The 24,959-nt window shown below is 43.2% G+C and overlaps 6 protein-coding genes across 6 annotated transcripts; 4 read left to right on the top strand and 2 right to left on the bottom strand.

The window, feature by feature from the left end:
* Positions 1-7,749: 7,749 nt before the first annotated feature.
* Positions 7,750-12,599, bottom strand: BDR25DRAFT_362485 (uncharacterized protein; the record flags this gene model as incomplete). The annotated part of the gene is made up of 13 exons (XM_033696579.1): positions 7,750-7,915; positions 9,137-9,156; positions 9,246-9,284; positions 9,329-9,437; positions 9,497-10,131; positions 10,191-10,376; positions 10,422-10,802; positions 10,878-11,402; positions 11,467-11,548; positions 11,604-11,657; positions 11,693-12,265; positions 12,300-12,521; positions 12,580-12,599. The coding sequence occupies 13 exons, from the start codon at positions 12,597-12,599 to the stop codon at positions 7,750-7,752; spliced, it is 3,012 nt and encodes a 1,003-aa protein (XP_033540658.1).
* A 23-nt stretch (positions 12,600-12,622) lies between these two features.
* On the top strand, positions 12,623-16,642 carry BDR25DRAFT_397005 (uncharacterized protein; the record flags this gene model as incomplete). Its single annotated transcript, XM_033698477.1, has 13 exons — positions 12,623-12,640; positions 12,673-12,953; positions 12,975-13,007; positions 13,050-13,135; positions 13,188-13,218; positions 13,263-13,341; positions 13,409-13,564; positions 13,594-13,763; positions 13,822-13,896; positions 13,952-14,054; positions 14,138-14,185; positions 14,243-14,380; positions 14,432-16,642. 13 exons carry the CDS (start codon positions 12,623-12,625, stop codon positions 16,361-16,363), a joined length of 3,150 nt encoding a protein of 1,049 aa, XP_033540657.1. The 3' UTR covers positions 16,364-16,642.
* On the bottom strand, positions 16,060-17,780 carry BDR25DRAFT_397004 (uncharacterized protein; the record flags this gene model as incomplete). Its single annotated transcript, XM_033698476.1, has 9 exons — positions 16,060-16,473; positions 16,525-16,683; positions 16,717-16,782; positions 16,843-16,890; positions 16,972-17,019; positions 17,144-17,370; positions 17,452-17,592; positions 17,665-17,692; positions 17,739-17,780. The coding sequence occupies 9 exons, from the start codon at positions 17,778-17,780 to the stop codon at positions 16,393-16,395; spliced, it is 840 nt and encodes a 279-aa protein (XP_033540656.1). The 3' UTR covers positions 16,060-16,392.
* A 164-nt stretch (positions 17,781-17,944) lies between these two features.
* BDR25DRAFT_244802 (uncharacterized protein) lies at positions 17,945-18,305 on the top strand (the record flags this gene model as incomplete). The annotated part of the gene is made up of 2 exons (XM_033685860.1): positions 17,945-18,010; positions 18,093-18,305. Coding segments are annotated over 2 exons (279 nt in total), but the record flags the coding sequence as incomplete, so codon positions are not given.
* Positions 18,306-19,231: 926 nt separating this feature from the next.
* On the top strand, positions 19,232-19,856 carry BDR25DRAFT_383278 (uncharacterized protein; the record flags this gene model as incomplete). The annotated part of the gene is made up of 1 exon (XM_033697813.1): positions 19,232-19,856. One exon carries the CDS (start codon positions 19,232-19,234, stop codon positions 19,742-19,744), a length of 513 nt encoding a protein of 170 aa, XP_033540654.1. The 3' UTR covers positions 19,745-19,856.
* Positions 19,857-20,480: 624 nt separating this feature from the next.
* BDR25DRAFT_106382 (RNA binding effector protein-like protein Scp160) lies at positions 20,481-24,911 on the top strand. Its single transcript, XM_033683502.1, has 3 exons — positions 20,481-21,326; positions 21,404-23,672; positions 23,772-24,911. The coding sequence occupies exons 1-3, from the start codon at positions 20,598-20,600 to the stop codon at positions 24,779-24,781; spliced, it is 4,008 nt and encodes a 1,335-aa protein (XP_033540653.1). The 5' UTR covers positions 20,481-20,597; the 3' UTR covers positions 24,782-24,911.
* Positions 24,912-24,959: the final 48 nt, after the last annotated feature.

The raw sequence follows: 24,959 nt of genomic DNA, 5'->3' as shown, positions 1-24,959 counted from the left end.
TTAATGTTATATGTTACCTAACACTAGCTTAATAGCCTTAATAAGCATTTAGCCTAGCAGGAGATTAGTATAACTTATTAAATTACTTTAACTAATAGATAGCTTTATTATAATTCTTTTTATAAAAATAAGAGCAATAAGACTTACTACTAGGTGTAGAGTAATAAGAATTGTGTTAATATGCACTACTCTTTAAATAGTAACAACTTATAATAATAAATAGCTAATATGTAAGCTACTTTACTAAAAGTAACTTATAATAAACTATCTAAATAAGTTTATTATATCCTTTTATAAGTAAAAGAAGCAGAAACTAAAAGTAAAATAGTAAAAAAAGTAAGTATAATTTCCTTTTCTATCTACTAGTGTTGCTTTATTACTAATTACCTAGCTAATTAAGCTAGAGACGCTTTAACTACTGTGTAGCATATGTTAATTATTACTACTATTACTAACATCCTTTTAACTTTTTTACTTCTCTTAGCCTGCCTTACACGCTAGGCAGCTTTTAAGTTCTTTTAAAATGCTTAATTATAACTATACTAACATCCTTAAGCGCTTTTTTAAGTAGTAGAAAGCTTAGCCCTTAACTTTTACTTATATAGTAGATGTGCTTAAGCAGATAAGTTATATATTAGTAAAAAATAACTAAAATTTTAATACACTTAAAAACTTAAGCATAATAATAAAAAAGTAATAAAGGGAGTACTATAATAAATATAACTACTTTAAGCTAAAAACTCTCTTTATGCTAAAAAAAAAAGCTGTTTTTTTTTTAAAAAAAAAAAAACTAAAGGCTGCCTAAAAGCAGTATAAAAATAAGCTTAATAAAGAGGACTTAAATAAGATGTAATTATATAGACTATTTATTCTTTATATCTAGTAGCTTTAAATATTGCTTTAAATTTTTAGTAGCAACACTACTGTATAGCATACTTAAGAAAGTTTTTATAGTTATTAAAGTTATCTACTAACTAATAGTTTCTTTTAAGCTATAATTTTAATATAGTAAAGAACAACTTAATTAAGTTAAAATTAGGTAAATATAGAGGTAAAAACGCTAGTATTACACTAGCTCTGTTGCAGATGTCCCTTACATAGTCTAATTAATAAATACTTGTGTTATTAAGTACTATAACTAACCTTAACCTTAGGTATAGGCTATAAAGAGGTAGCACTTAATGCTTAAAAAAATTCTTAAAAATTTATAATATACTACTACTTTAAAATATTATATAAGTTATATAACTATTTATAGTATAAGCTAGAAGAGGACTTTATCTTTATAAGTAGATAATTAAGCTGTAAACTTTATAGTCTTTACTAATAAAACTCTACCTATGTTTTTTATCTCTAGTACAAGAGTTATATCTAGATTTGTTAAGGCATATAATTTAGTCTATATGCTAGCCTTGCTAATAAAGACGCTAGGCATCTCTTAGCTCTAAACTATGCTTTAAAGAATAATAGTAAATAACCTTTTTAAACTATTACATGTTTAATAGCTAATTATATATTATACTAGCTAACACTTTTATGTTGTACTTATTAAGTAGAAAGTCTTACATTTTGTTAAAATAAGCAGTAGAGTAATCTTTAAAAAAAAGTAAGTAAGCTCTATAAAAGCATTAGCACAACACTAAGAAAAGAACTAAGATAGTTGCTACCTACCTAGAGCTAGCCTTTATATATTACCCTAGGTCTTCCCTGTCTTAGTGTTAACAGGGGATACAGGCAGCCCTATAGATCTAAGCTAGTACAGATCCTGTAAACAGGCTTATAAGATATGCTTAGGTCCTTTACAATTTAAGAAACTAACATCTTAATATTAAGACAGGTTTATATATAAGTAATAATAGCCTTACTAAATTAAGTAGGCATAGTTTATAAATAGAGAGACAGCAGGTAAACAATTGTACTACTAAATTAGATAGAGGAAATTTTTTCAAGGTCTAGGGGACCACAGCCGAGCGCTTAGACCATGGGACAGACTTTTTAGAATGACTGTAATGGAGGGCCGATTCGGCTTGCTGTGGACCCGAATGTAGGACACTCTGTGGCTTAATCCGAGTGTGGCTGGTTCGCAGTACAAGCCTTACCATTGATGATGATGTCTTTATTACGCCCGGCTCTAGCCTAGAGGGCACTAGTGTGTTATTACCTAAGCGCTTCCTTAGTGATGGCTTAACTCCTTGTAGCCCTTACATGCCTCCTGCTCTGCTATCTAGCGTAGTTGTTACATATCCCCCTAATTATAATTTATAGTAAGTGTTTTTAAAGTCTCTTTTTTAAGTGTTTAAAGTTCTTTTGTTAGCAAGTAAAGTAGAGCCTACTGTTATGTAAAGTTAGTATTAAGCGTCTCTTTTCTACTATTGTTTCTGTAGTTCTAGGTTTCTATTTCTTTCTTGCTCTAGGCAGCCTGTTGCTATTGCGTACCTAACTATTATCTTTACTATGTTAATGTCTAGCGACTATTCTGCTAGGTCTACTAGTGCTTTTCCCTCTAGAAAGAAGGGGAGGTTTTCTCTTCTAGTCTCTATTTGCTAAAGCATTTATATTTAGAGTGTGTCCTATCTTTAGCATTAAAAGAGAAAGTGCTAAATAGTTTCTTCTGCCTAACTACATATGCACATGTTTAAGTCTGCAGCTTCTATTTAGTATAGGTATGTGTTTAGCTGTGTTATCCTAGTTTGTAATTGTGCTAGTATCTTTGCTTCTGTAAGAGGTATTAAGCAGGAAACACAGGTCACAGAGAGGGAATGCAGGATAGAGGGTAACAAGAGTAAACCTTAGAGTTAGAGGCAGAGGTACGGAGGCTGAGGAGCCTATATACTCTGTGCTAAGCCCTTAGGGTACTTAGGGGTTAGATAGCTGTAACATAACTGTAACAGCTTTTTGCTAGGTTAGAGCGTTGTAGAGCTTCTTAGTGTGTTTCCTAAGTAGAGCTATGTCTATCTTACACAAGTATCTCTTTACTCCTGTTAGTAAGTCTTTTCTCTGTCCCTAGTTTCTTACTATAGTCCTAGTTACTGCTAACCTTGCTTAGTAAAAGGGTCTAGTTAGCACGCTGCTGTCTGCTATAGCTTTTCTTACTACTTTCTTAGCCTTCTTTACTAAATTGTTGCTTCCTGCTAGGCACTATACTATATATACAGAGCACTGCCTTTCCCTTAGTGCCTAAGTTGCGTTGTAGATCTGTTTAATGCTAGCTTAGCTAGACTAATCCTACAGTTAGCGTATTGCCTGTATAGCTGCTTAGCTGCTAGTGAGAATAATAACCTAGTCTGCTGTCTAGCATGTTAGAAGGGAGGTTAGCGCTGCTGCCATTGCTGCTAGCTCTGCTGTGTAGGGGTTTTGCTCTGTCCTAGGTTCTAAGGTAAAGGACAAGGTAGCAGCTTAAGCAGGCGCTCCCCTCTGTGTGTTGTCTATCGCCTCTCCTATCCCTACTATACTAAGCTAGACAAATGCGCTTATTGCAATTCTAATACTATTACACTAGTTAGCTAGTGTTATAGCTTTTGCTTAGTCTAGTTTAATTATTACTAAAATGTAATAGTTTTATAGCTACACACTATGTAGATTAATTATTTCTATTTAGTTAGTATTAAGCTCTTCTAGCTATTCTGTAATCTTTTATAGTAGTAATTAAAACTGTTAAAAGCCTATAATATAGAATTTTAACATAGAGTTTATTTTTAGCAGCATGTAGACATTAATCTACATCTTAATAGCCCTTACTATGTAGCGTTTATGCACTGTCTATAGACTTACTTCTGCCTTTGCTATAGCTGCAGTAACTATCTAGAAGTAGCTTATAACAGCTTAAGCTTTTATTTTCTATATTCTATTTATTACTTTTATTAAAATTATGCTGTAAGTGTGCATTTATACACTTAATGTGTAGTCTACTACTAGTGCTACTATTAACTTAAAAAGCTGCTAGGCTGTAGCAGAGGAGACTATCTGTAACTGCCTTAGCGCTAGGGCTGCTCTTAGGCCCCTTGCTGCTGCCCTTACTATATGCTGCTTATATCTTAGCCTTACATCTATAATAACGCCTAGAATCTTAGCTTTTATTATTAGTTTAACTAGCTATCTTTTAACACTTACTAGTTTTACACTTATTTTACCTCTATTTTTTATAAAGTGTATTAAAGTAGTTTTGTTTTTTTTAAAAGTTACTTTACTTTTTTTTTTTTTACTTTATTACTTTTTTAATAATGTTTTAGAGTTTTACAGAATTTTTTTTAGCTAAAGGTTTTATTACTTAAGTATTATAGTTATTTATAAAGGTAAATAAACTGCTATAAGCATTAATCTAGTGTTAGACTAGATTAGCGTTAAAGAAAAAAAACAAGATTAAAGAAAATAGAGAATCCTTATAAAAGCTCTGCCTAGGGCAGCAGTTTCTTCTTAGACGTGTAGCTGTTAACTATAATAGTTGCTGTATAATTAGAGCAAAAGGCGTCTATCTATTATACTAGGCCTAGTAGTATCCCTCTAGCACAGAGCCTCTAGGTTAGCCTGTCTTTACATACTTTATTATATGCTCTTTTTATGTTAAAGCTTACTAGACTTAGCACTTTCTTAGATTTTTATGTGTTGTAGATGTATTTTTACAACATTAATAGCACTTATTTTACTAATTACTATTTTCTTTTACTAAAGTAGTTTATAGAAAGTAACCTATATGTTTTTATTATATATAAAATTTTTTTTACTATAACAGCTTTAAGAATCTTACTAAGAGTTAATAGTAAAAAGATAAGTCTTTATAACTTTGCTACTTTATAGTTGCCTTTTTTTTTAGCTTTTTAAGCAGGATAATCTAAGCGTTTCTCTACTATACTAGGATAACCCCCTCTTCTAGTAATGTTTAAAATAAAAGTAGGATTCTCTCTTTTACAACTAGCTATAGCTGCCTCTATACTATAACTAGAAGCTTATTATTGCCTAGTGCCTTCTACAGCTTAGCTGTAAACAGACAGCATTCTATTTTATTTATAGTTAGGTTAGGCATGCTAACTAGGCTACATTACTAGCGTTTACCTTTATTCTTAATAGTGTCTAAAAGTAGTAAAAAGAATAACTATAGCAACTTATTTACTATCTTTAGATTTTCTTTTATGCTTAATCTATTAGTTTTTTTTAGAAAGAGTATTTTATTAAACATTATAGCACTATTTAGCTTAAGGTATTTTATAGCCTTTTAAATGTTAGCATTATTTACTAAAAAGTCCTTCTAGTAGGTTCTACGCTGCTGCTATGTTGCGTTGTAAAATTCTTTTACTGCTACCTTTACTTATTATTCTATCTCTATACTTATTTTTTTTGCCTACTATTCTGCTTTTGCTTTATTTTTCTAGTGTGTATATACTCTTTACAACTATGTAAAGTCTATAGTCTACTATTTTTTTGCATACAGTAAGGGCCTAGCTCTTAGGGTTAGCTTATAGACTACCTTTATTACTGCTTCTATTAGCCTATCTGTCTACTACTATACACTGCCCTCTATTAGTTTAGCTTTAAGTGTCTTTTTAACTCTTATTTATATTACTTTTTATAGTGCATTTTTAAATAATAGTCTTACTTCTGCTTACTGTTCTAGAGTGTTTATATTAAAAGTTATTTTAATTACTTTATAATCTAACTTATGTTCTGTCTTATAGACTTTACAGTATAGTGCTATAGCTGCTAGGTTATCTAAAGTTAGCATTAAATTAATAGTGCTTTTACTTATTCCTTGCTGCTATGTTTTTATGCCCCTAAGAAGTAAGCTGTAGAGTAAATAGTCTACTATAAGGTGTATAATAGAGTTTACTTTACCTTAGTAAGTGTTTAACACATTATCTTTTCCTTATAATTAGTTATGTTAGTTAAAATCACCTGCTAAAACTATGTCTACCTGTGTCCTAGTTTAGTTATGTGTAGTTTAGATTAAAGTCTAGATGTAATTTATTATCTTTTTTAGTGCTTACTTATTTTTTATCTTAATATAGACTAACACTACTAGGACTATTTAACTAGGTAGTTATAGTGTTGCTGCTGTAAGGTCTAGCAACTATACTAGTAGCTATTTAGCTTTAATGTCTTTCTGTATCTAGAGCATACTCTAGAAGGGCCACCTCCTGTCTCTACATGCAGTTAGCGTAAATTTAGCCTAGTAGGTGTGTCTAGCTAGTGTTGTAATAATCCTCTCTTTTTTATTTCTTTATACATAAGGTTTTTAAATAGCTAATATAGTAAAGTTTTATAGTTACTTGTTATTTATTACACTGTGCAGTACCTTATGTCTTTTTTTTATATTAAGTTAGAATATCTTAAGCGTTCTAGGCATTTTAACTAAGGTATAGCACTTAACAGTTCTTAAAGAAAGATTTATAGAGGCTCTTATAAAGTACGCATTTAGGGACTATTACTTAGTATTTACTGTAGTAGTGTTTTTTGCTAGCGCACCTAGCACAAACCTGCTGCCTTGTGCATGTGAATGCCTTATGCCCTAGCTATTAGCATTAGTAGCACTATAATAGTCTATTTTGCAGTTTAAACAGTCTTGTGTATGCAGATTCTCTGTTAATGTAGAAGTACTGTTCTTATAGCAGCTAGGCTGCATTGCTGCTCTTAGTAACATACACTACTATTAATTTATATGCTTTTCTTAAATCCTTTTTACTTAGCTAGCTAACTTTTGCTACCTGCACTCTATTTTTAGCTCTAAGGGCCTCTAGGGCTTTTAGTTAGATTTGTTCTTCCTCTAACAGCACTGCTAGCTAGTTAGTGTTATCTACCCTAATTAGGAAGAGCTAGTCACGCAGTATCCTAACTCCCCTAGCTGCTGTCTTGTAGGCTGCCTTTTTAACTGCCTAGAGCTTACTTTTGTCCCTACATGTAACTCTAATTTAATTAGTGTTCCTTAGGTCTCTAACTACTGCTATATATTACTATTCTGTGTGCTTATAGTTTGTCTGCATTTTCTTTTTAATAGCTTGTCTAATCTTGCCTAGTTTTGCCTTCTCCTTGTCTACTTTCTTAATCCTAGATGTATTAATTGTGTAGTAGAATGTGTCTATTGTTATTAAGGGTGCTGTGTTAGTAGAAAGGGTCTATAAGTTACTAGGCTAGCTGCTTAGGGGCAATTGTGCCACAGCAGCGTAAGATGGCGATCTACTAGGCAGCGTATAAGATCTAGCTAGAAGGGTCTTAACTTTGTCTACTATTGCTTTGTTCTCTGTCTTTAGTGCCTCCACCTCTTAGGTAAGTGCCCTTGTTATTTTAATCTAGGTTATGTGTTCTCTTTCTATCTACTTTATTATAGCTACTATCTTGTTTTAGGTCTCTTTAAGTGCTGTAAGCACTATAGCTAATAGGTCTTTCTTCTGTCTTACTCTTGCGCTTTTTTTTAGGTATACCTGTTCCTTTGTTATGTCTTGTTTTTAGTTAGCCTTAAGTGCGGGTTAATTGTAGGGCTTTAGGGGCCTCTTAGTTAACATTAATTACCTTGTCTGTTTTACTTCTATTGCCTAAGTTTCTTTGTTGTTTCCTTATATTCTCTGCTTTAGTTGCCTTGCGCGTCCTAACGCGTGTTTAGGTTAATTACTGCCCCTAACGCGTGTCCTCCACCTCTAATTCTATTAATTTATGACTCCCCTAGGTCCCGCGCAGTCGTCTTGTCCTCTGGTACTTATCCCTAGTTCTCTAGGAGAGAGGGGGGGTTTAGGGTTAGGTACCGGTACTTATCTTGCAACCCCCTCAGTCGCCGCAGCTCCGGTCTTCCTCAATTCGCCAAAAGTTAATGGATTTTTCGCTTTTCACTTTTGAACTTTTGGGGAATAGGGGTAACAGCAGGGGGCAGGGCAGAGTCGGGGCCAGGGTAGGATCAGGGTCGGGGCCGATACGGAGACCCTTCAGATAGGTTCTGGGCGACCCGAGATGGAACGATTCATGAGAATTGTTACAGTAACCTAGGAATGTTATTGACGCCTATAGGCCTTGTACAAGAGAATATTAGAAAACTACTAAGCTAGCTAAGGGAGGAGGTGCGACTAAATACTTAGGGGAATAGAGGTAACAGCAGGGGGCAGGGCAGGGTCGGGGCCGATACAGAGACCCTTCGGATAGGTTCCGGGCAACCCGAGATGGAGCGATTCATAAGAATCGTTACATAGCATGTTACTTAAAAGTGTTATATTTTAGTTAAAAGCCTAAAGTGTAAGATATATCTAATTTTTTTAACATGTCTAAGTAGTGTTATTAGGAATGTATTAGTGTAGAAAAAGTAGTTTAGTATAATCTTAGTAAAAGTAAGCAACTTAGGTGTGTAAACAACTTGCCTGTATTGTACCTTAACTAAAAGAAATTTTCTATCTTTATTAACATATTAGAGGCTAATTAGTGAATTTATTGTTAATTTAATTATATAGATGCTAAAATTTAAGTATAACGTACTTTATAAGATAGATAGTGTAAGAGGTATTAAGTAGGAAGCAAAAGGCATAGAGAGAGAATTAGGATAGAGGGGTGTAACAAGAGTAAACTTTAGAGTCAGAGGCAGAGGTACAGAGGCTAAGAAGCCTATATACCCCGTGCCAAGCCCTTAGGGTACTTACGGGTTGGATAGCTGTAACATAACTATAATAGTTAAGTACTTTAAACTCTATTTAAAATTAAGCTTAGTAAGTAGCTCTATCTCTAAAACTACTAATTAGAATTAGATAAAAGTGTTACTATAAAGTTACACCTAAATAAATATTATTATTCTAGAATATCTAAGGCTTAGCGAATATAAGAAGGTAGCTATTTAGATAAACTATTTTTAGCTTCTACCTTTTTAGTGTCTCTATAACTACTAGTGCTATTACTTAGAAATTATAGAATAATATTACAAGTGTATATATAAATCTACTCTAAAAAATTTAACTAATTCTACTTAGTAGTTCTAGAAGTAGATCTGCTTACTAAGCTTGATTTTATATAGGTTTTAAAGTGGCTAACTTACTTGTAAGATACGTTAGTAGTTAACTTGCTTATGTAGATTACTTGTTTATAAAATACATTAATACTATTGTAACACCTATATGTATGCGAACATACTAAGTTATAGAATCTTAGTTACAAAGGAAATGTAGTTTGCTTTTACGTATTAAGATCGACGTGGTTCTATTTTGCATTGTGGTTGCGGGTAACAGTTTAATTTCTAAAAAAAAAAAAAAAAAACTTGCATATAGCTAGCGCGCTTTGCCGAAAACCGTTCGTAACTCCCTCCAAGTGCCTACCTTTGAACCGACCTATCTTCCACTACACAGCCTGTATAGCTAAATGGGTACCTGACCATGGCTTCAGAGTTGGTAGTTGGTTCTCGTCCATTTAGTGACAAAAAACTCGCCCTTTCGATCCTCACCTTAAGCTCGATTCCCCATTCACTAAGGTGGCCTCCTCGTCTATTCATAAACCCCTAACTACCTTTGCGAGGCTAGCTGCAGGAGCCTAGGAGTTCCACTTCGGCTTGGGCCAATTCTTTGCTTTAGCCCACTGGGCCTCAAGCTTAGGGATGTAATCCTTCATGTCCTCTCGTAGCTTCTTCTCCAGTTTCAACTCGTTTTGCCTCTCCTTATTTTTCTCCCTGTCAACATCCGCTTGTTTAATCAACTTCTTATCGTTATACTCGTCGTTCAGTCTTTTAAGGTTGTCCTTCATAAAATCTTGTCCTTTCTTGTTTGCGTTTGCATAGACGTTATCCATGTATGCGAACCATTTCTCTTTAAGCTTCTGTGGCACCCATTTGTCGAAAGTTACAATCCTTGTCTCAATTTGACCCTGGCCATCCATCTCGCCTTCCCTCTCCACGGTCTTAGGGTTTTTCGCGAGCGCGTTCTCGATGTATTCCAGCTGAGCACCAATGCGATCCACCTGGGCAACAAAGATCTCGTCGACCTTTTTCTCTTTCATGTATAGGTATGCACCAACTACAGCCCTCATTCTTTGGATAGCGGTCCTTGGTTGCTCATGAGGCTCACCAAACGTCAGCTGTCCCTTCTTGGCACCTTTCGATCTCTTCTTAGTGCTTTTTCGTTTGATGAGATCGTCCATATCATTTCTATCGTAGATTTGCTGATCGGGTTTAATTGAGAACATCTATTACGGGGACTTGTGAGTGATAACAGCTCTTCTGATGGTTAACCTTGGAGACTTACATTATTCTTCGGATGTTGGTTGATTCTCTTTTGCAGCAGGATTAACTCTTGCACGTGCGCTTTCCTCGCATTTGCACCGCTTCCATCAATAAAGGGATATGCTTCCGCAAACCACTGAAGAGGGGTCTGCTGTACCGGGGCTTTACCCGGAACTGGAGCTGGGGCGGTAGGATCAGGATTCGACATCTTTAGTTTGGCCGGCCAATCCCATGATTCCTAATGTGGCGGTACAATCAGCAAATGCCCCAATCTCGTAGTTGCACCGCGGAATTGACTTACACCCCAGTACTTGCAGAAGTCAACCTTCTTCTTTACTTTCTCGCCTTCCGGATGGGCTGGGTCTTTGGGCTCTTCTTTGTTGTCAGGGTCAGGATTTTCGAATCCAGCCTTAAAATCGGCATGATCATTCATAGTACTGAAGAAATTCTGTACCTGCAAAATGGAGATTAAATTAGCTGAAGTCAACCAGGAGTATTGTTCCAGAGATCTCACCATCGACCATTCGAGAACATGTTCTGTGTCATAGTCGCTGGTACCGATAGCTTTTTGTTCACCCCAACCGTAGTCGCTGCAGTCATCGATTATGTTGAATCCATAAGCAAGCGCATTTTTCTATAGTTTATGTCAGTCATTGATGTTGCTAGACTCGACGTACGGACCACTCCGTCATGTATATGCTTCACCTACCATGACATTCTCTCCAGCACTGGGATATTTTTTGCTCTCCACTGTCGTTTTTCTAGACCCTACGCAAGCGTCACCCTTTTTTGGCCTGAAAGTCCGTGCTTCGAGACGACGATTCTGGAGTGTAGTTCCCACGGCTCGTTTCCCTACCAATCCTTCCTCCACGTCAGGGGTAATTTCGAGCAAAGCCACCATATCATTCCTACCGATCGCCGCGCAATCAGCCTTTGCCGTAGGTCCTGCATCGGTTGTTGTTGTCGAGGGTCGCTGGCTAGTCTTAGTTGGTTGGTTGTTGTCTCTAGTTCTCGATGGAGCGTTATTGTTGTCATTTTCACCATTCTTCTCTTTGCACTTCTTGGACGCCTTCTTTCCCTTTGGGCAGGGCATCTCGTCGTAATTGATTCCTGGGACAAGCTCATCAGGAGCACCTGCGAAATCCAAGAACCTTTTCGCGAGGTCTGCCTTGGAGAACGAGAAAGGCGTCTTGCAGCCTGCTGCACTAGCCAAACCAAAGCCTTGGTCCACAAACTAAAGTACGCAATCAGAGTTAGCTAGAATCCGCCAGGAGTAATTGTAAAGATATCTTGCTTACCAGGCTTGCCCACTCCATTGCAGCATCTTGAGCGTCATAGGCATATCTGAACATTTTTGCCGTTTTGACTCCGGTTCCTGTTCTAGTCAGTCATATGGTCACATGAACGGTCCATGATATATTAGAGCAAGACTCACTCATTCCAACGGTAATAGCCTTGCCAACTCCAGGTATTGCAGCAGACCCTATCTCTACAACAAGATCCATCGCCATCAGTGTAGGACACATGAGCTTTTCAAGAATTTTGCCCATCTCGATAATAGATCTAATGAAGAAGTCACCTAGGAATTTGATGATTGGATCATCACAAATGCAATAACCGGTTGTGATGGTTTTCACTGATACTACCATTAGCCAAGGCAAGATGCACTTATCGGGGTAATGCTCACCTTTTCTAGGATTCTCGTTCTTTTGCTGCTCCGTGAGTGGCGCTCCAGTGCGGTAATCAGACTCTGGGCCATTGAGCCAGCATGTCTGCGAACTTTGGACAATTTCACCGGGGGGCACATCGGAGGTAATGCCACCAGGGAAACAAGCCTCTTTGCATTGCTCTTTGACGTTCGGTTCGCTATTATCGCTGAGCGAAAAACATGCATAGTCAGCCCAATAGTCGATGAGCTTTCCCGTCATATTCGGGTCATTGATGCCCTCGATACCTGGAGGTTGTGAATTCTGAACACCCCGAGCCAAACATGGCAGAGTCAGACTCCCAAGGAGCAAAGGCGGAAATAGAAAGGAGTGTCTCATTGCGATCATGAAGCTCGGGACTGTTTGAGAAATGAAAAACCGTTTGTAGTTCCTTCTCTCAATGGAAACATGATTCCAATATATACTCATTTTCCTTGCTTAGCCCAGCCATTAGTCCCAAAAATCTGTCGACACGTAGTCGAGAGTTAAATTTGAAGGAAGATTTGCCGAAGGAAGATTTGCCAAAGGAGATTTGCAAACGGGAGATTTGCAGAAGTAAGAAAGGAGTTCGTACGAGTATGAGGCTCAGAGCATGTCGGATTTGGATAAGGAAGACAGCCGCTTTCCACCTCTGAGGCTCAGGGAGTCTGGCGACTTGCTGTATACCGGTATTAATAATTAGGCGTCACACTTGAAACATCTTACCGCAATCCTGCACCCCACATCTCAACTGATACTTTGTTTTTCAATGGTCCTTTATGCTACGGTATAGTACCCACGGTCGAATGTACCATTCAGGATGCTTATGCAGCGAACACGTCGTCCGACTGTGGTTCCATAGAGACAAAAAAGGCCGTAGATGCAATCCTACGGCCTTTTCTCACCTACTCGCGAGGTTTGGTTTTCTTGGGCATTGAGATTATTGTCCATGTGATCCTCCGGTTCAATGGGGTTGGATACATCCACGAGGTAAACACATATGCAGCCGAGAAGTCAATAAGCCTCAATTTAAGTCCCAAGATGGAGCTGTATCAGCATCGTGTATTACTTCAGTACAGAAAACGAGCGTTAAATTCACTGTAAATGTGCAGACACGCGAGTGTTACCACTTTTTCCCAATCCGGCATCCAGATGTCTCTCTTATGCCGGGACTAAGAACCCACACCACAAACTAGCCTGACCCATGGCTGCATGTTTAAATCCCCCGACTTGGGATTCATACTAGTCATTTCGCTGCCATCTGAAGGTGGCTCATACGGGCGTAATAAGACATAATCTGTCCGTACGTAGCAACAGCGCTACAGTCTGGATAGTTATCGCGCACGAGAAGGATCATGTAACTATGTCACATGATGCTCGTGCGCGAACCTCCGTGCGCGAACATCTAGATATTCCCCTTTTCCTCCGTACGGAGGAAAAGACAGAGCAATAGAACCAGAAACATGTTGCCCCCACCCTACCTACTTCGTACGCTGTGCACACCGTACACTACTCTTACTCTTGCTACTTAAGTGCTCATACCATAAGCAGCTAGCTGAAAGAGCCCATTCAACATAATCTAATATTATCCTGCACCCTACATAACACCTTTACAGAGACTCTCGGAATCTTACACCGTTCGATCCGCAGGCAAATAATCAAAAATCTCCTTATAAGACTACTCCGGCATCTACCGTTTCAACATCCTACCGTATTCCTTAGAACTGTATTGATCAACAGGGTCCTGTTATGCGGTTAAGCTTCTTATGGATACAGCCTGACGGGTCACTCCCAAGGGCACAAGACCTCGTCCCCTCAGATTTCATATTATTTCCTCTAACACATGAACTGCATTATTTCTTCCCATATAACCTGCGCAACTCCCTATTGCAAGACCACCCTCATGAGCCGTTCAGCCTTGCGCGAACTTTTGCTTACGCATACACCGCTCTAAGCTGCAAAAGGCAGGCGTATGCCAGCTCAGCCCTGCCTTCTTAATGCAGCCGCTATACAGTGTTTTTGTAGCGTAACGCCCGGTTTCACGTGGCGTCCACTTTTCCGTAAATGTTGCATTTCCCTAAAATCATGCACCGTGAAGGAAAACAAATACTAGTGTGGTTATGTTGCAAGAAGATCGTGTAGATTGCAGACAAGTCAACCAGCAAGTCAACCAGCAAGTCAACCAGCAAGTCAAGTTTACTGTCGGAGAGAGGCGCTACGCCTACTTAGGACGCGTTAAACCTGTACAAAAAGGTCACTAACCCAATTATGTGATTAAGTCAAGCTGGACCTTGAAAACCCCACAAACTTGCTTGTTGACAAGCCTGGTAACGTTAGATTGGTTGATGATGGGGAGAGAATAGGGGTAAGATGACTGAATGGATGCAAGAAGAGCAATCTGGAGACTGAGACCGGATATCAGATAACGAACCTACTAATATTAGACCAGGCGCAAGCGGCCTTGCCGTTCAATCATGTGATAGGAATTGCGCTTTGGCCATGGGCAGTTTTGGTGTTCCTGAAGAGGGTCGAGCGCTGGCACTGGCAGGGTAATTTCACCCTCCTTGGCAGCGCATAGGTCAGTTTTAGGAAATGTGTGTCAGAACACTCGTGGTCATACCGGGCGTTAGGCCTCGACATAAGGCCGGAATTCTGCGCGCATGTGTACATTCCTACAATCCACTTCCTAAATATATCGAGCAAGTTAGTATGCCGTGCCGCAACTCTGACGTCGTTTTTCTTGTTTCTGGTGCCCCGCCGCCCGACGGCCAGCAGTCGTGCGGTAGAAAGCCTTCTTCTTACCCGCAGCTTTGAACCAACTTCCGACAAGCAAATCCGCCCAACGCTACTCTTTCCAAGTTGCACTACCCAGTTTTTTCATAGAGCTATGGACCGGTTTCCGCAAGAATTAATCGACCGACTCTGTAGCCATCTTCCTGCCGAAGATTTACGAAACACCTATTATGTCTCGACCAGATTCCGCAAAGCCGCGGAGGAGCATGCCGGAGGGTACAGAACTCACTCAATCGAAATCACCAAAGAGAGCAGTCAGCGTTTCATCGGCCGTTATTCCGGTTTTCGGCTTCGCTATCTTAAACATGTCCAATTCCGCACCTCCTTCCCAGACCTAGTGGTCAACGATGATTATGGTTGCCGCGAAAGCGCCGACGAACAACTCGAGAAAGACAAGATCTTCACCATGCAGATTAAAAATCTCTTCGCGACACTTAAAATAGTAGAGGAGCATGCGGGTGAGAGGAACCGCGGGAAATATCAACTTACAATACACAGTCCCTCTCAGCAATGCTCAGGTGATCACTGTCTTCACCGGGAACACGCTCATTGGCGAACTCACCTGCTGGAGCCTGAGACTCTCCCTAGCCTAATGTCAGTTGGCTCTCTTCAAATAAACAATAATCATTCCAAGGCAAAACTCGATTATCGAATTCTGATTGACCTCGTTACCCGATGTCCAAACGTAGAGAATCTTGAGTGCCACACTGGAAAGGATGAGTGGACTCCGAGCTATTATGATGAGCCTGCGAAATTATTCATCTGGGAGTATGACGGACCCCGACGAGACACAAGGCATGGTTTCGGCAAAGCAATCACGCCAACCAATATACCTAAATCCCTTCAACGAGTTGAGTTGAACTTTTTTTGTCGTGAAGCCATGATGGAGGCAGACTGCATCCACCACTGGACGGCCATGCCGAATCTCGTTAGTCCTGCATTGAAAGACCCTTTCAGTACCAGCCTTCGGATTCTATCCTACCATCTTCAGGAAATTCGGCTCCGCGCTCAAGTGGACGAAACATTGTTCTGGCCTGAGGATAGTTCGACACCGACTTGGCCACATCTCCAAAGGGTCTTCATCATGTTCCATATGGTGTCGCCGTCGGGGGCTTGGTATTTCGAAGGACCAAGGAGCGAAGGTAGAGAGTCAACCGGCTACGAGGTCAACGAGTCTTCATACCCACCACTTGAACCCACTGAAGAAGACGAAGAGTTGGATGGGGTCGCGTGTGGGGACAGGTCTTTCCAGGACGGGTACAACTTCTGGTTCCGCATATCGCCAAATGACCATGTATTGGGACCATTCCTTGCGAGTTTCGCCAAAGCCGCAGCGAACATGCCAGATTTGAGACAGGCTATATTATGGTCACCCCTTAAGTGGGATGTGGATGGCGGCGAGGATGACGAACGTGAAGCGTTCGACTACTTTATGCCTCCCAAGGAATTCTGTCCAGACTACCTTGCATGGGGATTGGCATACTATATTCCTGGAGGAGCGGCATTTGCCACAAATCCTGGAGAAGTCAAGTGCGATGCTCGCCAGATATGGTGGAAAGTCGGGGAATGGCGCCCAAATCCAGAGATCCATGGTCTCTTCCAGCAAATTGGTCGTCAAGAGCATGGCGAAGCATTGAAGGAATACTGGGATGACGATAAATTCGGCCAAGGATTAGTTTCGCGAAACTACTTTGAGCCTTGGACGCCAGAAGAGTAGATCTCTCTCATTTGTTAGCGTCAACATGTTCAGGAATTGATTTTGGATTTGGGTTCACCACCTGTGAGGCCTTCGAGGAGCGCAGAGATTATGAGGAACCGAGGTGATTGCTAAAGGGTGGTATCTACGGATCTACATATGATGCCAAGTAGGTATCACACGACGATCACAGGGAGCATATGAAGATCATAGGCGGCGGTAGTTCGTGAATACAAGCAGATGATGGAGCGAGGCGAGCTCCGTAACTGCAAACACCACCACAGCATGTGGCTTGTGACCTTACCGAAGTCATTGGTTCCACCTCTCGCGCTGTAACTCTTCTAGCTGTAGGCCTCTGATGATAATACCTTGACATGGATATGGTAGTGCTTTACAAGGCCTTGTCGAGCCTCCTCAACATATATCCAAAGTAGATTCTTCTAGCAGAGGGATTCTGTAACGCAAAAAAGTGCGCTACCTATTCCTACCTATGTCTTGACTGTTTGAATCAAGAATTTTTGAACGACGTTGATAAGCTTGCTATTGTACTTATGTTCCACAATGAAACGTTGCTTATGTTAGACTTTGCATTTGATTTAAGCTCAATCAAGTGTTCAATTGCGCTTCACGTGATTTACTGCACTACCTGCCCCGCGCCTGATTCCTAGATCGTAATACTGACTTGCTTATGTGGCTCCCTCGCTTGTAGAGTATGTTAGCTATAGACAGAAAGAGACACGGTTATAAAACAAGAAGTAATTAATATATAGAGAGAAAGAGCATAGCTGCTAAAGTATGCACGACCTGTAAGTCTAGACTCTCCTTCACGTTCTTGAGGAATTCCCTCAGTTCCTTAACATTCGCTTTCCTATCCTCCTTCCTTGCTTCTCCAGCCTGAGTGTTCCCCTTCACAGAGGTCCTTGCCACGGTACGAGCCTTCATCCTCAATCTGACAAAGCTCGTTGCCATGGTATTTGCGATCATAGCCTGTATGCGCGAGGTCGTGAAGCAGAATGCGTGGTGGTCCACTGCAACCAGTCAGTCAACGATACAAAAGCTGCAATTAGGCTGAATTGCGTCTCTTGAGCAACATCTTTTGAAACGCGTACTTGCAGTTGCCGGAGTTTTTATGCTTCCAGTCGATTCCGCTGAAGCGTCGCTATCGCCGTCGCTTTCAGCGATTCGCAAGCAGTTGTTCTGGAGGATCTGGTATTTGGGATAAGTTAGGGAGGAACAAGTCGGCGATGAGTCTGGGTGAAAAGTAGGTTGGCTTCAGAAGGGTGGTTATTAAACGGCTGCACGCCCTAATGTATCACTTCAACTATCGAGCAGTAGGAAGAGCTCAACCAACTCACCTCTATGCCTCAATCTAGACATCCTCCTATAGGCATTTCACACTATTGTTCGTCCCACAGCGGTGTCCATGATCTAATTTCATCGTTTCCGTAATACTTTTCAGGGTGTGTGACATAGGCGAGAGTGGTCAGCCATGAGTGTAGTCGAACGGTGGATAGGACCGTATCAGCATATACCTCTCTAACGCCCTTCTCGTGATCTAGCTTTAGAGCTTCCACTTCGGATGTTGCGGCAACCACGGGGCTTGATAGTGTTGCAATGAAAGCGCTTGCTTTCGTTACCACTCTCTTCTTACCTCCAACTTTCATAGCAGTACGTATAGTTCATCTTGGCCAAAAAATAAAATAAAAATAAAAATAAAAATTGGTCGCTAATGAATTTGTTTACCAAAAAGACCCTGTTCAGTATGTCAATGTTTGATTGGCAGGCTGATGTTAAAGCGCAATCATCAAATCCAAATGAAGGAACTAAGGTTGTCTCTAGACGTTTTTGGATATACTGGGTAATTAGTATGCCTTTGACCATTGTAGTGCTTTCAACTTGGCGTATATGGCGGCATCAGGAAAGAACCATTATCGACAGAAATCCCTCATGTCAAGCTGGATAATATTGCCCCAGATATAGGCTCAAATATCTTCAATAGATTGACAAAAATGATGAGGGGACGAGAAAGGTTGGAGGACGCCGAAGATTTAAACTAGACTAATGCATTAGTGCCTTTAATTGCTCTATCACGAAGATGGGTTCTACACAAAACATGGGTAGCCAAAAATCTACTGCTTTTTAAGAAGTAGTTCCTATCTGACTCTTAGCGATATTGAGCCCTAAAATCACTCTCAACGGCACCTATATCTGGGTCGATCGTTTTATATGCAAGCGGCCGCAAGTAGATGGTAATGGGGAGCCACAGTGATCGCACTCTAACGTGTACGCGCCATAGGAAGGCTCCACATGCTCCCTCCAGCGCACGCTAACACGAAGTCAGAAAGACCCTTGTCGAAAAGACGGTGCGGTGTGAACAAATCGGAGTGCAAAAACCGGAAAACCGATTCTGCTCGCGACTTGTACTTGTTCCATGTTAGCTGATAAGTTCACTATTCTTTCACCTTACTTTATTCACCTGTTCACAGGGCCCTGGATTTGCCGCCGTGAGGCTGCGGTCTGGATGCACCTGGCCCCGGGTTCTTTGTCTCCAGAGTAGAGTCCCTTTCATAATACCCTTGTCAATAGGCGACCTGTATTTGCAGTCCTTGGGAAAGGTCTTTGTTTGGAAGCCTAAGCACTCGTCATCAACGACCCTCATCTTTATATCAATAATGAAATGCTATTCAGAATATTTAGCACCAAGGCAGAATAAGCGTCGGCCACATATTATTCATCCCTGCTACCAAGTATATATAAATCTACCACTTGACTACTTCGACAAACAAGAAACAACCTACGCCTTCGACATTGGAACGAAAGAACCATAAAAGAAGCAAATCAGCTGTACAAAAAATCTACTATTGAACCTTGACTTCACATCTACCGACTATGATGTTCAAAAAGCTTATTACCCTCCTCAGCCTCAGTGCTACCACAACCCTAGGCCTACCCGTCTCTGAAAACACACTGTCCCCACGAAAAGAGCCAGGGGCCTGTTCCAAAACCGAACTGCACGGGCCAACCATTGCATCCTACCTCATGGGCGTTGCTTCCTTCTGCGACGGCTTCATCACAGCCCCCGAGGGCGTCGAAGTCAGCGTCAACAAGCCCCTCGTCGGCACGGTCTCGCTGCCCGCATTCGACAATGGTGCCCCCATCCACTGGGTGTTCAAGATCAGCGTGGTGAGGGCGGGGATTAAAGAGGCGCCCACTTGGATCTCACATGATCAATGTACGAAGCAGTTTAAAACAATGGCGACGGAGGGGAAATTGGGGGATACTTATTGTATTCCTGAGGGCACTGGGTATTCGGTGGCCACAGCGGGGCATTTTCTTGACCCAGCGGGTATTAAGCCGGCGGGATACGTTCAGTATGAGATGAGGCCAAGGAGGGGGGGCTAGATGGGGAGAGGGATGATGAGATTGGGGAGAGGGGAGTTGAGATTGGAACGAGGGACGATGGGGGTATAGGAAGGGGGATTATTTTCTTGTTTGCAACATTTTTGGATTCTTGCCCTTTTCGGAGTATGGTTACTTTTTCGCCGGGCTTGCCTTTTACTAGCCGGTCTCTGGGGACAGCTGGCGTCTTTACGAAGTGCCCTTATATCCCACTCTTTCTTCAATTTTTTCTGCTCGCTGGAGCTATAGCTGGGAACTGTGACAAATGGATTTTGAATTGAATTGCTTCTCTGATGACATTGTGCTTCGTTCGGGATGATAGCCAGATGAATGTACGACCAGGGTAAAAGCAACTAGCCGTGGTACGTAAGCGGATACCCGTTCCCACGTGAGTCTTGGCGACGCTCGAAATTGGAGCCACTTCTAGCATTTCAAGATGACCATCGACTTCGCCATCACCTTCACGACTATCCGCCATTGCCTTGCCTCTAGACTGTGAGCTGCAAAGCAGTGCATTTGCATCACCCTAGCATTGATACCTTGCTCGCTGCATCATGCTCTTTGCCTAATCACATTGATTCCGAGTCCGCGTTTCTTTTCCTGGCACTGCTCGAGCATCCCCAGCAAAACTTTGTAAGCTCCAAACGCTCCTCATGACGCCTAATTCTCGACTCTCACCAGCTTTCCCTGCACGAACATCTCATCGACTGACCGTCTCTCCTAGACCCCTTAATTACCCTCGCACCCCCAGCTCTACTACCCACCTCCGTCGTGGCGCTGCTTCTTCGCTAGCCCCCCTTCCCCCGACTGTCTCCGCGAACCACCCTTTGGTCAACTCGAACGGATAATTCTTACAATGGCACCAGAGATTGCTACTGGCGGTTCCTCCGCCCCCGAGGGCCTGACCCCGGCTCAAATGCTCATGGAACAGCACGACCACCATGCCACGGTTGAGGACATTGTCGATGAGGAGGATATTGCCCATCCCCCCCCGTCGGCTCCTCTCAAGGCCGATGCAGCTGATGGTGCAGCTCCTGCTACTATGCCTAGTGACAAGGCAGCTGGCAAGCAAAAGGCTGGCGACGCGGCTGCTCCGGCTAAGAAGGCCTCTGCCAATGTCCCATTGAACACAGCCTCCGAGGAGCTCTTCCCGGCCTTGGGACCCGTCAAACCCCGCCCCCAGGCTTCTGTGCCGCCAGCCTGGGGCAAGAAGCCTGCGTCACTCACCTCGAATGGACTCAATGGTTCTACCAACGGACAGAGCAATGCCACCTCCCGTGCCTCCACCCCGGCCTCCGGCATGGGCACCCCTGTGTCTCTGCCCGTAGGCCGCGGCCCTGCGCTCCCGTCCATGTCCCTTCCCGGAAAGCACAAGGAACAGATCTCATTCCACCCGTCGCAGCTCATCCCGCGTCAGCAACTCAAGAAGCCCCTCGGCGATATCATTCGTGATATCAACAAGCGGTCTAAGGCAAGGCTGGAACAAAAGTCGGGCCCTGGCGGACTTGTTATTTTTGAGGCAACTGGACCGGTTGATGCTGTTCGCCAGTCTCTCAAGGATATTGCAAACGAACTTGGTTCGAAGGTATGCCCTCACCCTCCCCCCCAATCCACCTGCTGGTGCTCTGCGTTTCCGGAGGGCTGTGGGCTGACGTGGCATAGCAATCCATTAAGGTCTCGGTGCCTGCCTCTGTCCGCGCCTTCATCATCGGTCGTCAAGGCTCTAAAATCCAGGAGATCATCAAACGAACTGGAGCCCGTGTCAACATTCCAAAGCAGGAAATTGCAGAGGATGAGGACTCTATGGTCGATGTACACATCGAGGGGAATGCGCTCACCGCCGAGATGGCCCGCCGGGAGATTGAAGCAATTGTCAACGAGCGCACCTCCACCGTCAATATGCGATTGAAAGACATCCCTGCTGAATACTACCCTTTCCTTGCCGGCCCTCACAATGCCCTTATCAACAACCTGGAGCAAGGCCGGGATGTTCGTGTCCAGATTCCGCACTACACGACCTGGGATACTCAAGCCCCTCCCCAGGTCCCACGCAACCAACCAATTCCCTTCGTTCCTCAGGCAAAGTTCCCCATTCAAATCTCAGGAGACCGAACTGCCGCCCAGGAGGTGCAGGCACAGCTGGAGCGTCAGGTGGAGCAGCTCCGCCGGCAATTGGCTATCGAACAGCGCTCTATCGAACGTGGCCGACATCAGTTCATCGTCGGTGATCGCGGAGGTTCCCTACATGACTTCCTGGAAGAGACCGGCTGTTCTATCATCATTCCTCCAAGCACTGACGATAGCGAAACCATCTATGTCGTGGGCCCTCCGGATAAGATCGAGAATGGTGTGAACAAGCTGGAGGATCTGGCAGCTAGCATGCAGATGGCCATGGTTGACTGTGCTCGCGAACATCGTGGCGCACACGCCCAAACCCATGCTCGCAACTTAACTCGCTATCTTCGACAACGCCAAGCTCTAGCAGAACTGGAGCGCATGCACGAGGCGAGCATTGTAGTACCCACGGACCGCGATGGTCCAACAGCTTGGGAAATCTACGCTAGGAACGGTAAGAACACAATGAAGGCACGTGGAGACATCCAGAGTGTCTTTGCAGGCCACCCCCCAAGCAGATTTTCCACCGTTGACGTCGATCCTTTCTATCATCAGTTCCTACAGCAGCGGAATGCCCAACACATTCGTGACGACACGGGTGTTCATGTTGTTTTCCCTTCTGACTCCGACGATGAGTCTCCTGAGCTTATCCTTGTATATGAAGGCACCACTCCTTCGGCAGATTATATTATCCCTCGTGGCCCCCCACCGCCCGCCGAGGTACAGGCGTACAAGCAAGCACTTCAACAGGCTCAACAGTTCATCCAGAGCATTACGACCGCCCAGCAAAACATTGTCTCGAGTGAATTGGAAGCACCACCGAAGTTCCACGACAAGATTCGCCGATATGTAGATCGAGAACAATCCTCTCTTCCCCGGGACGTAATTCCAGTCCAGGTTCTTTTCGGCGACAGACGACCTCAGGCGCGGAGGCATTCTAACACTAGCCTTGCTCTGCGTGGTCCTTCAAACGCTGTCGATGATCTGACTGCAAAGATCCTTGCTTTCGTTGAGCAAGAAGAGAAGGACGAGCTGGAGCGTGGGTTCACAATGACTTTCGACTTCCCGCAAAAATTTGCCAACTTCCTTATCGGGAAGCGCGGTGAGAATATCCGAAAGCTACGTGACGAGTTTGATGTCGACATTCAAGTCAATGACGGGAAGGTTGAGCTCAAAGGCCCGCAGGCAAAGGCCAACGCTTGCAAGACACATATCATGGCTTTGGCAAAGAGACTGGAGGATGAGGCTACCCATACGTTGAAGATCAAGTCTCAGTATCACCGTGACTTGATTGGTGCCAAAGGCAGCCAGGTCAATCGCCTCCAAGACCGGTACAATGTCCGCATCAATTTCCCTCGCACCACCAATCATGCCAATGATGATGATGCTGCGACCGAGGGCGGGGCTTCTCAGAAGAACTTCCGTTCCCAAGGTCCCGACGAAGTCGTCATCCGAGGTCCACGTAAAGGTGCCGACGAAGCCCGTGACGAGCTCCTGAATCTTCTCCAGTGGACCATTGACAACTCGTACTCGGATACTGTGTCTGTTGCGCAGAGTCAAGTTCCATCCCTGATCGGATCTGGTGGGAGGGAGATGGAGAATCTCCGACTTGCTACTGGCTGTCAGATTGACGTTCCTGGCGCTCGCGAAGGTGCTGACCCATCAGGTCGAGCGGAGATAAGGCTTAGGGGAACTAAGAAGCAGGTGGAGGAAGCTAAGAAGCTCCTCCAAGAGCGCGCGAAGGTGTTTGATGATACAGTCGTTAAAATTATCGATGTAGACAGGAAGCATCATAGGACGCTGATCGGTGGTAGTGGTAAGCAATCCCTTTTTTTATTTTTTTTATTTTACCTTTACATATATATATTTAGGTCTTCTCCCTGATTTTATGTAACAAATTGCTTACATCACTTAGGCTCTAACATACGCACGATTGTCACATCTGCTGGTGGTCCCGATAACGCTCGTGACCTTGCCCGCATGGTCCGCTTCCCTCGTGCTGATTCTGACGATTCCACAATTCGTGTCGAAGGACCGAAGGCTGTCGTCGAGAAGATTGTGGCTTCGATCCAGGCTCAGGCCGCTTCGCTCGATAGTCAGATCACCGAGACTATCGATGTCTCTCCAGACAAACACCGCATCCTAATCGGTCGAGGTGGCGAGGCGCGCCGAAACCTCGAGAGTCAATTCGGCGTCCAGCTGGATATTCCCAAACAGGGCACCACTGGTGCTGCACGCAACCAGGTCAAGATCACTGGTGAGCCCGCTCAAGTGGAGAACGCGAAACAGCACATTCTCGACCTCGTCAAGGGCCAGGAAGGCGAGACAATCCAGGTTCCACTCCATCTTCATCATTCCATCTCCGATAATGGCCAGTTCTTCCGTCGTCTACGGAACGAGCACAAAGTCACTGTCGATCACGGAGGTCAACAGGTTCCACCGCGACCGTCTCCTGCGGAAGGCGGAAAGGCGCGCAAAGGCGCTAATGGTAACACCCTTCCTCTCATTACAGACGACGACACAGCCTCTGGCGCCGAAGAAAAATATTCCTGGGAAATTGTCGACAATAACCCCAACCACCCCAGCTCCTCTCCCGCCACAATTCCATGGATCCTCCGTGGCCCTGCCGACAATCTCCCGCGTGCGCGCCAAGCGGTTGAGTCGGCTATTGAAGCGAATTCAAAGCCTTCTTCGACTGGGTATCTGATTTTACCGGATCCGAGGAGTTATAGGTTAGTTGTGGGGAGTGGTGGTAATACCATTAATGGGATTAGGAAGAAGACGGGGACGAGAGTGCAGGTGCCAAGGGACCAGGCAAAGGATGAGGCGATCGAGATTGTGGGGACTAGGGAGGGGGTTGAGGAGGCGAGACGGTTGATATTGGAGGTTGTGGGGAGGGGTGCGGGTGTGGGGGGAAGGAAGTAGGGAGAGTTGGAAGAGGATAAGAAGGAGATGGAGATGATGGTGCGGTGAGGCGGTGGGCAGCTGGGGGGAAAGGCGTGGAATCTTATGATGGATGATCGGGGTCTGAAATATGGCTTCGGGCTTACGGCTTTTCCTTTGCTTTTCCTTCATTTCTATTGCAGATTTTGCGGTCATTTGC

This window comes from Lindgomyces ingoldianus (assembly GCF_010093535.1).
Source record: "Lindgomyces ingoldianus strain ATCC 200398 unplaced genomic scaffold BDR25scaffold_55, whole genome shotgun sequence".
NCBI lineage: Eukaryota > Fungi > Ascomycota > Dothideomycetes > Pleosporales > Lindgomycetaceae > Lindgomyces > Lindgomyces ingoldianus.
The sequence above is the reverse complement of the archived record's forward strand: the minus strand, read 5'-3'. Positions and strand labels throughout refer to the sequence as shown.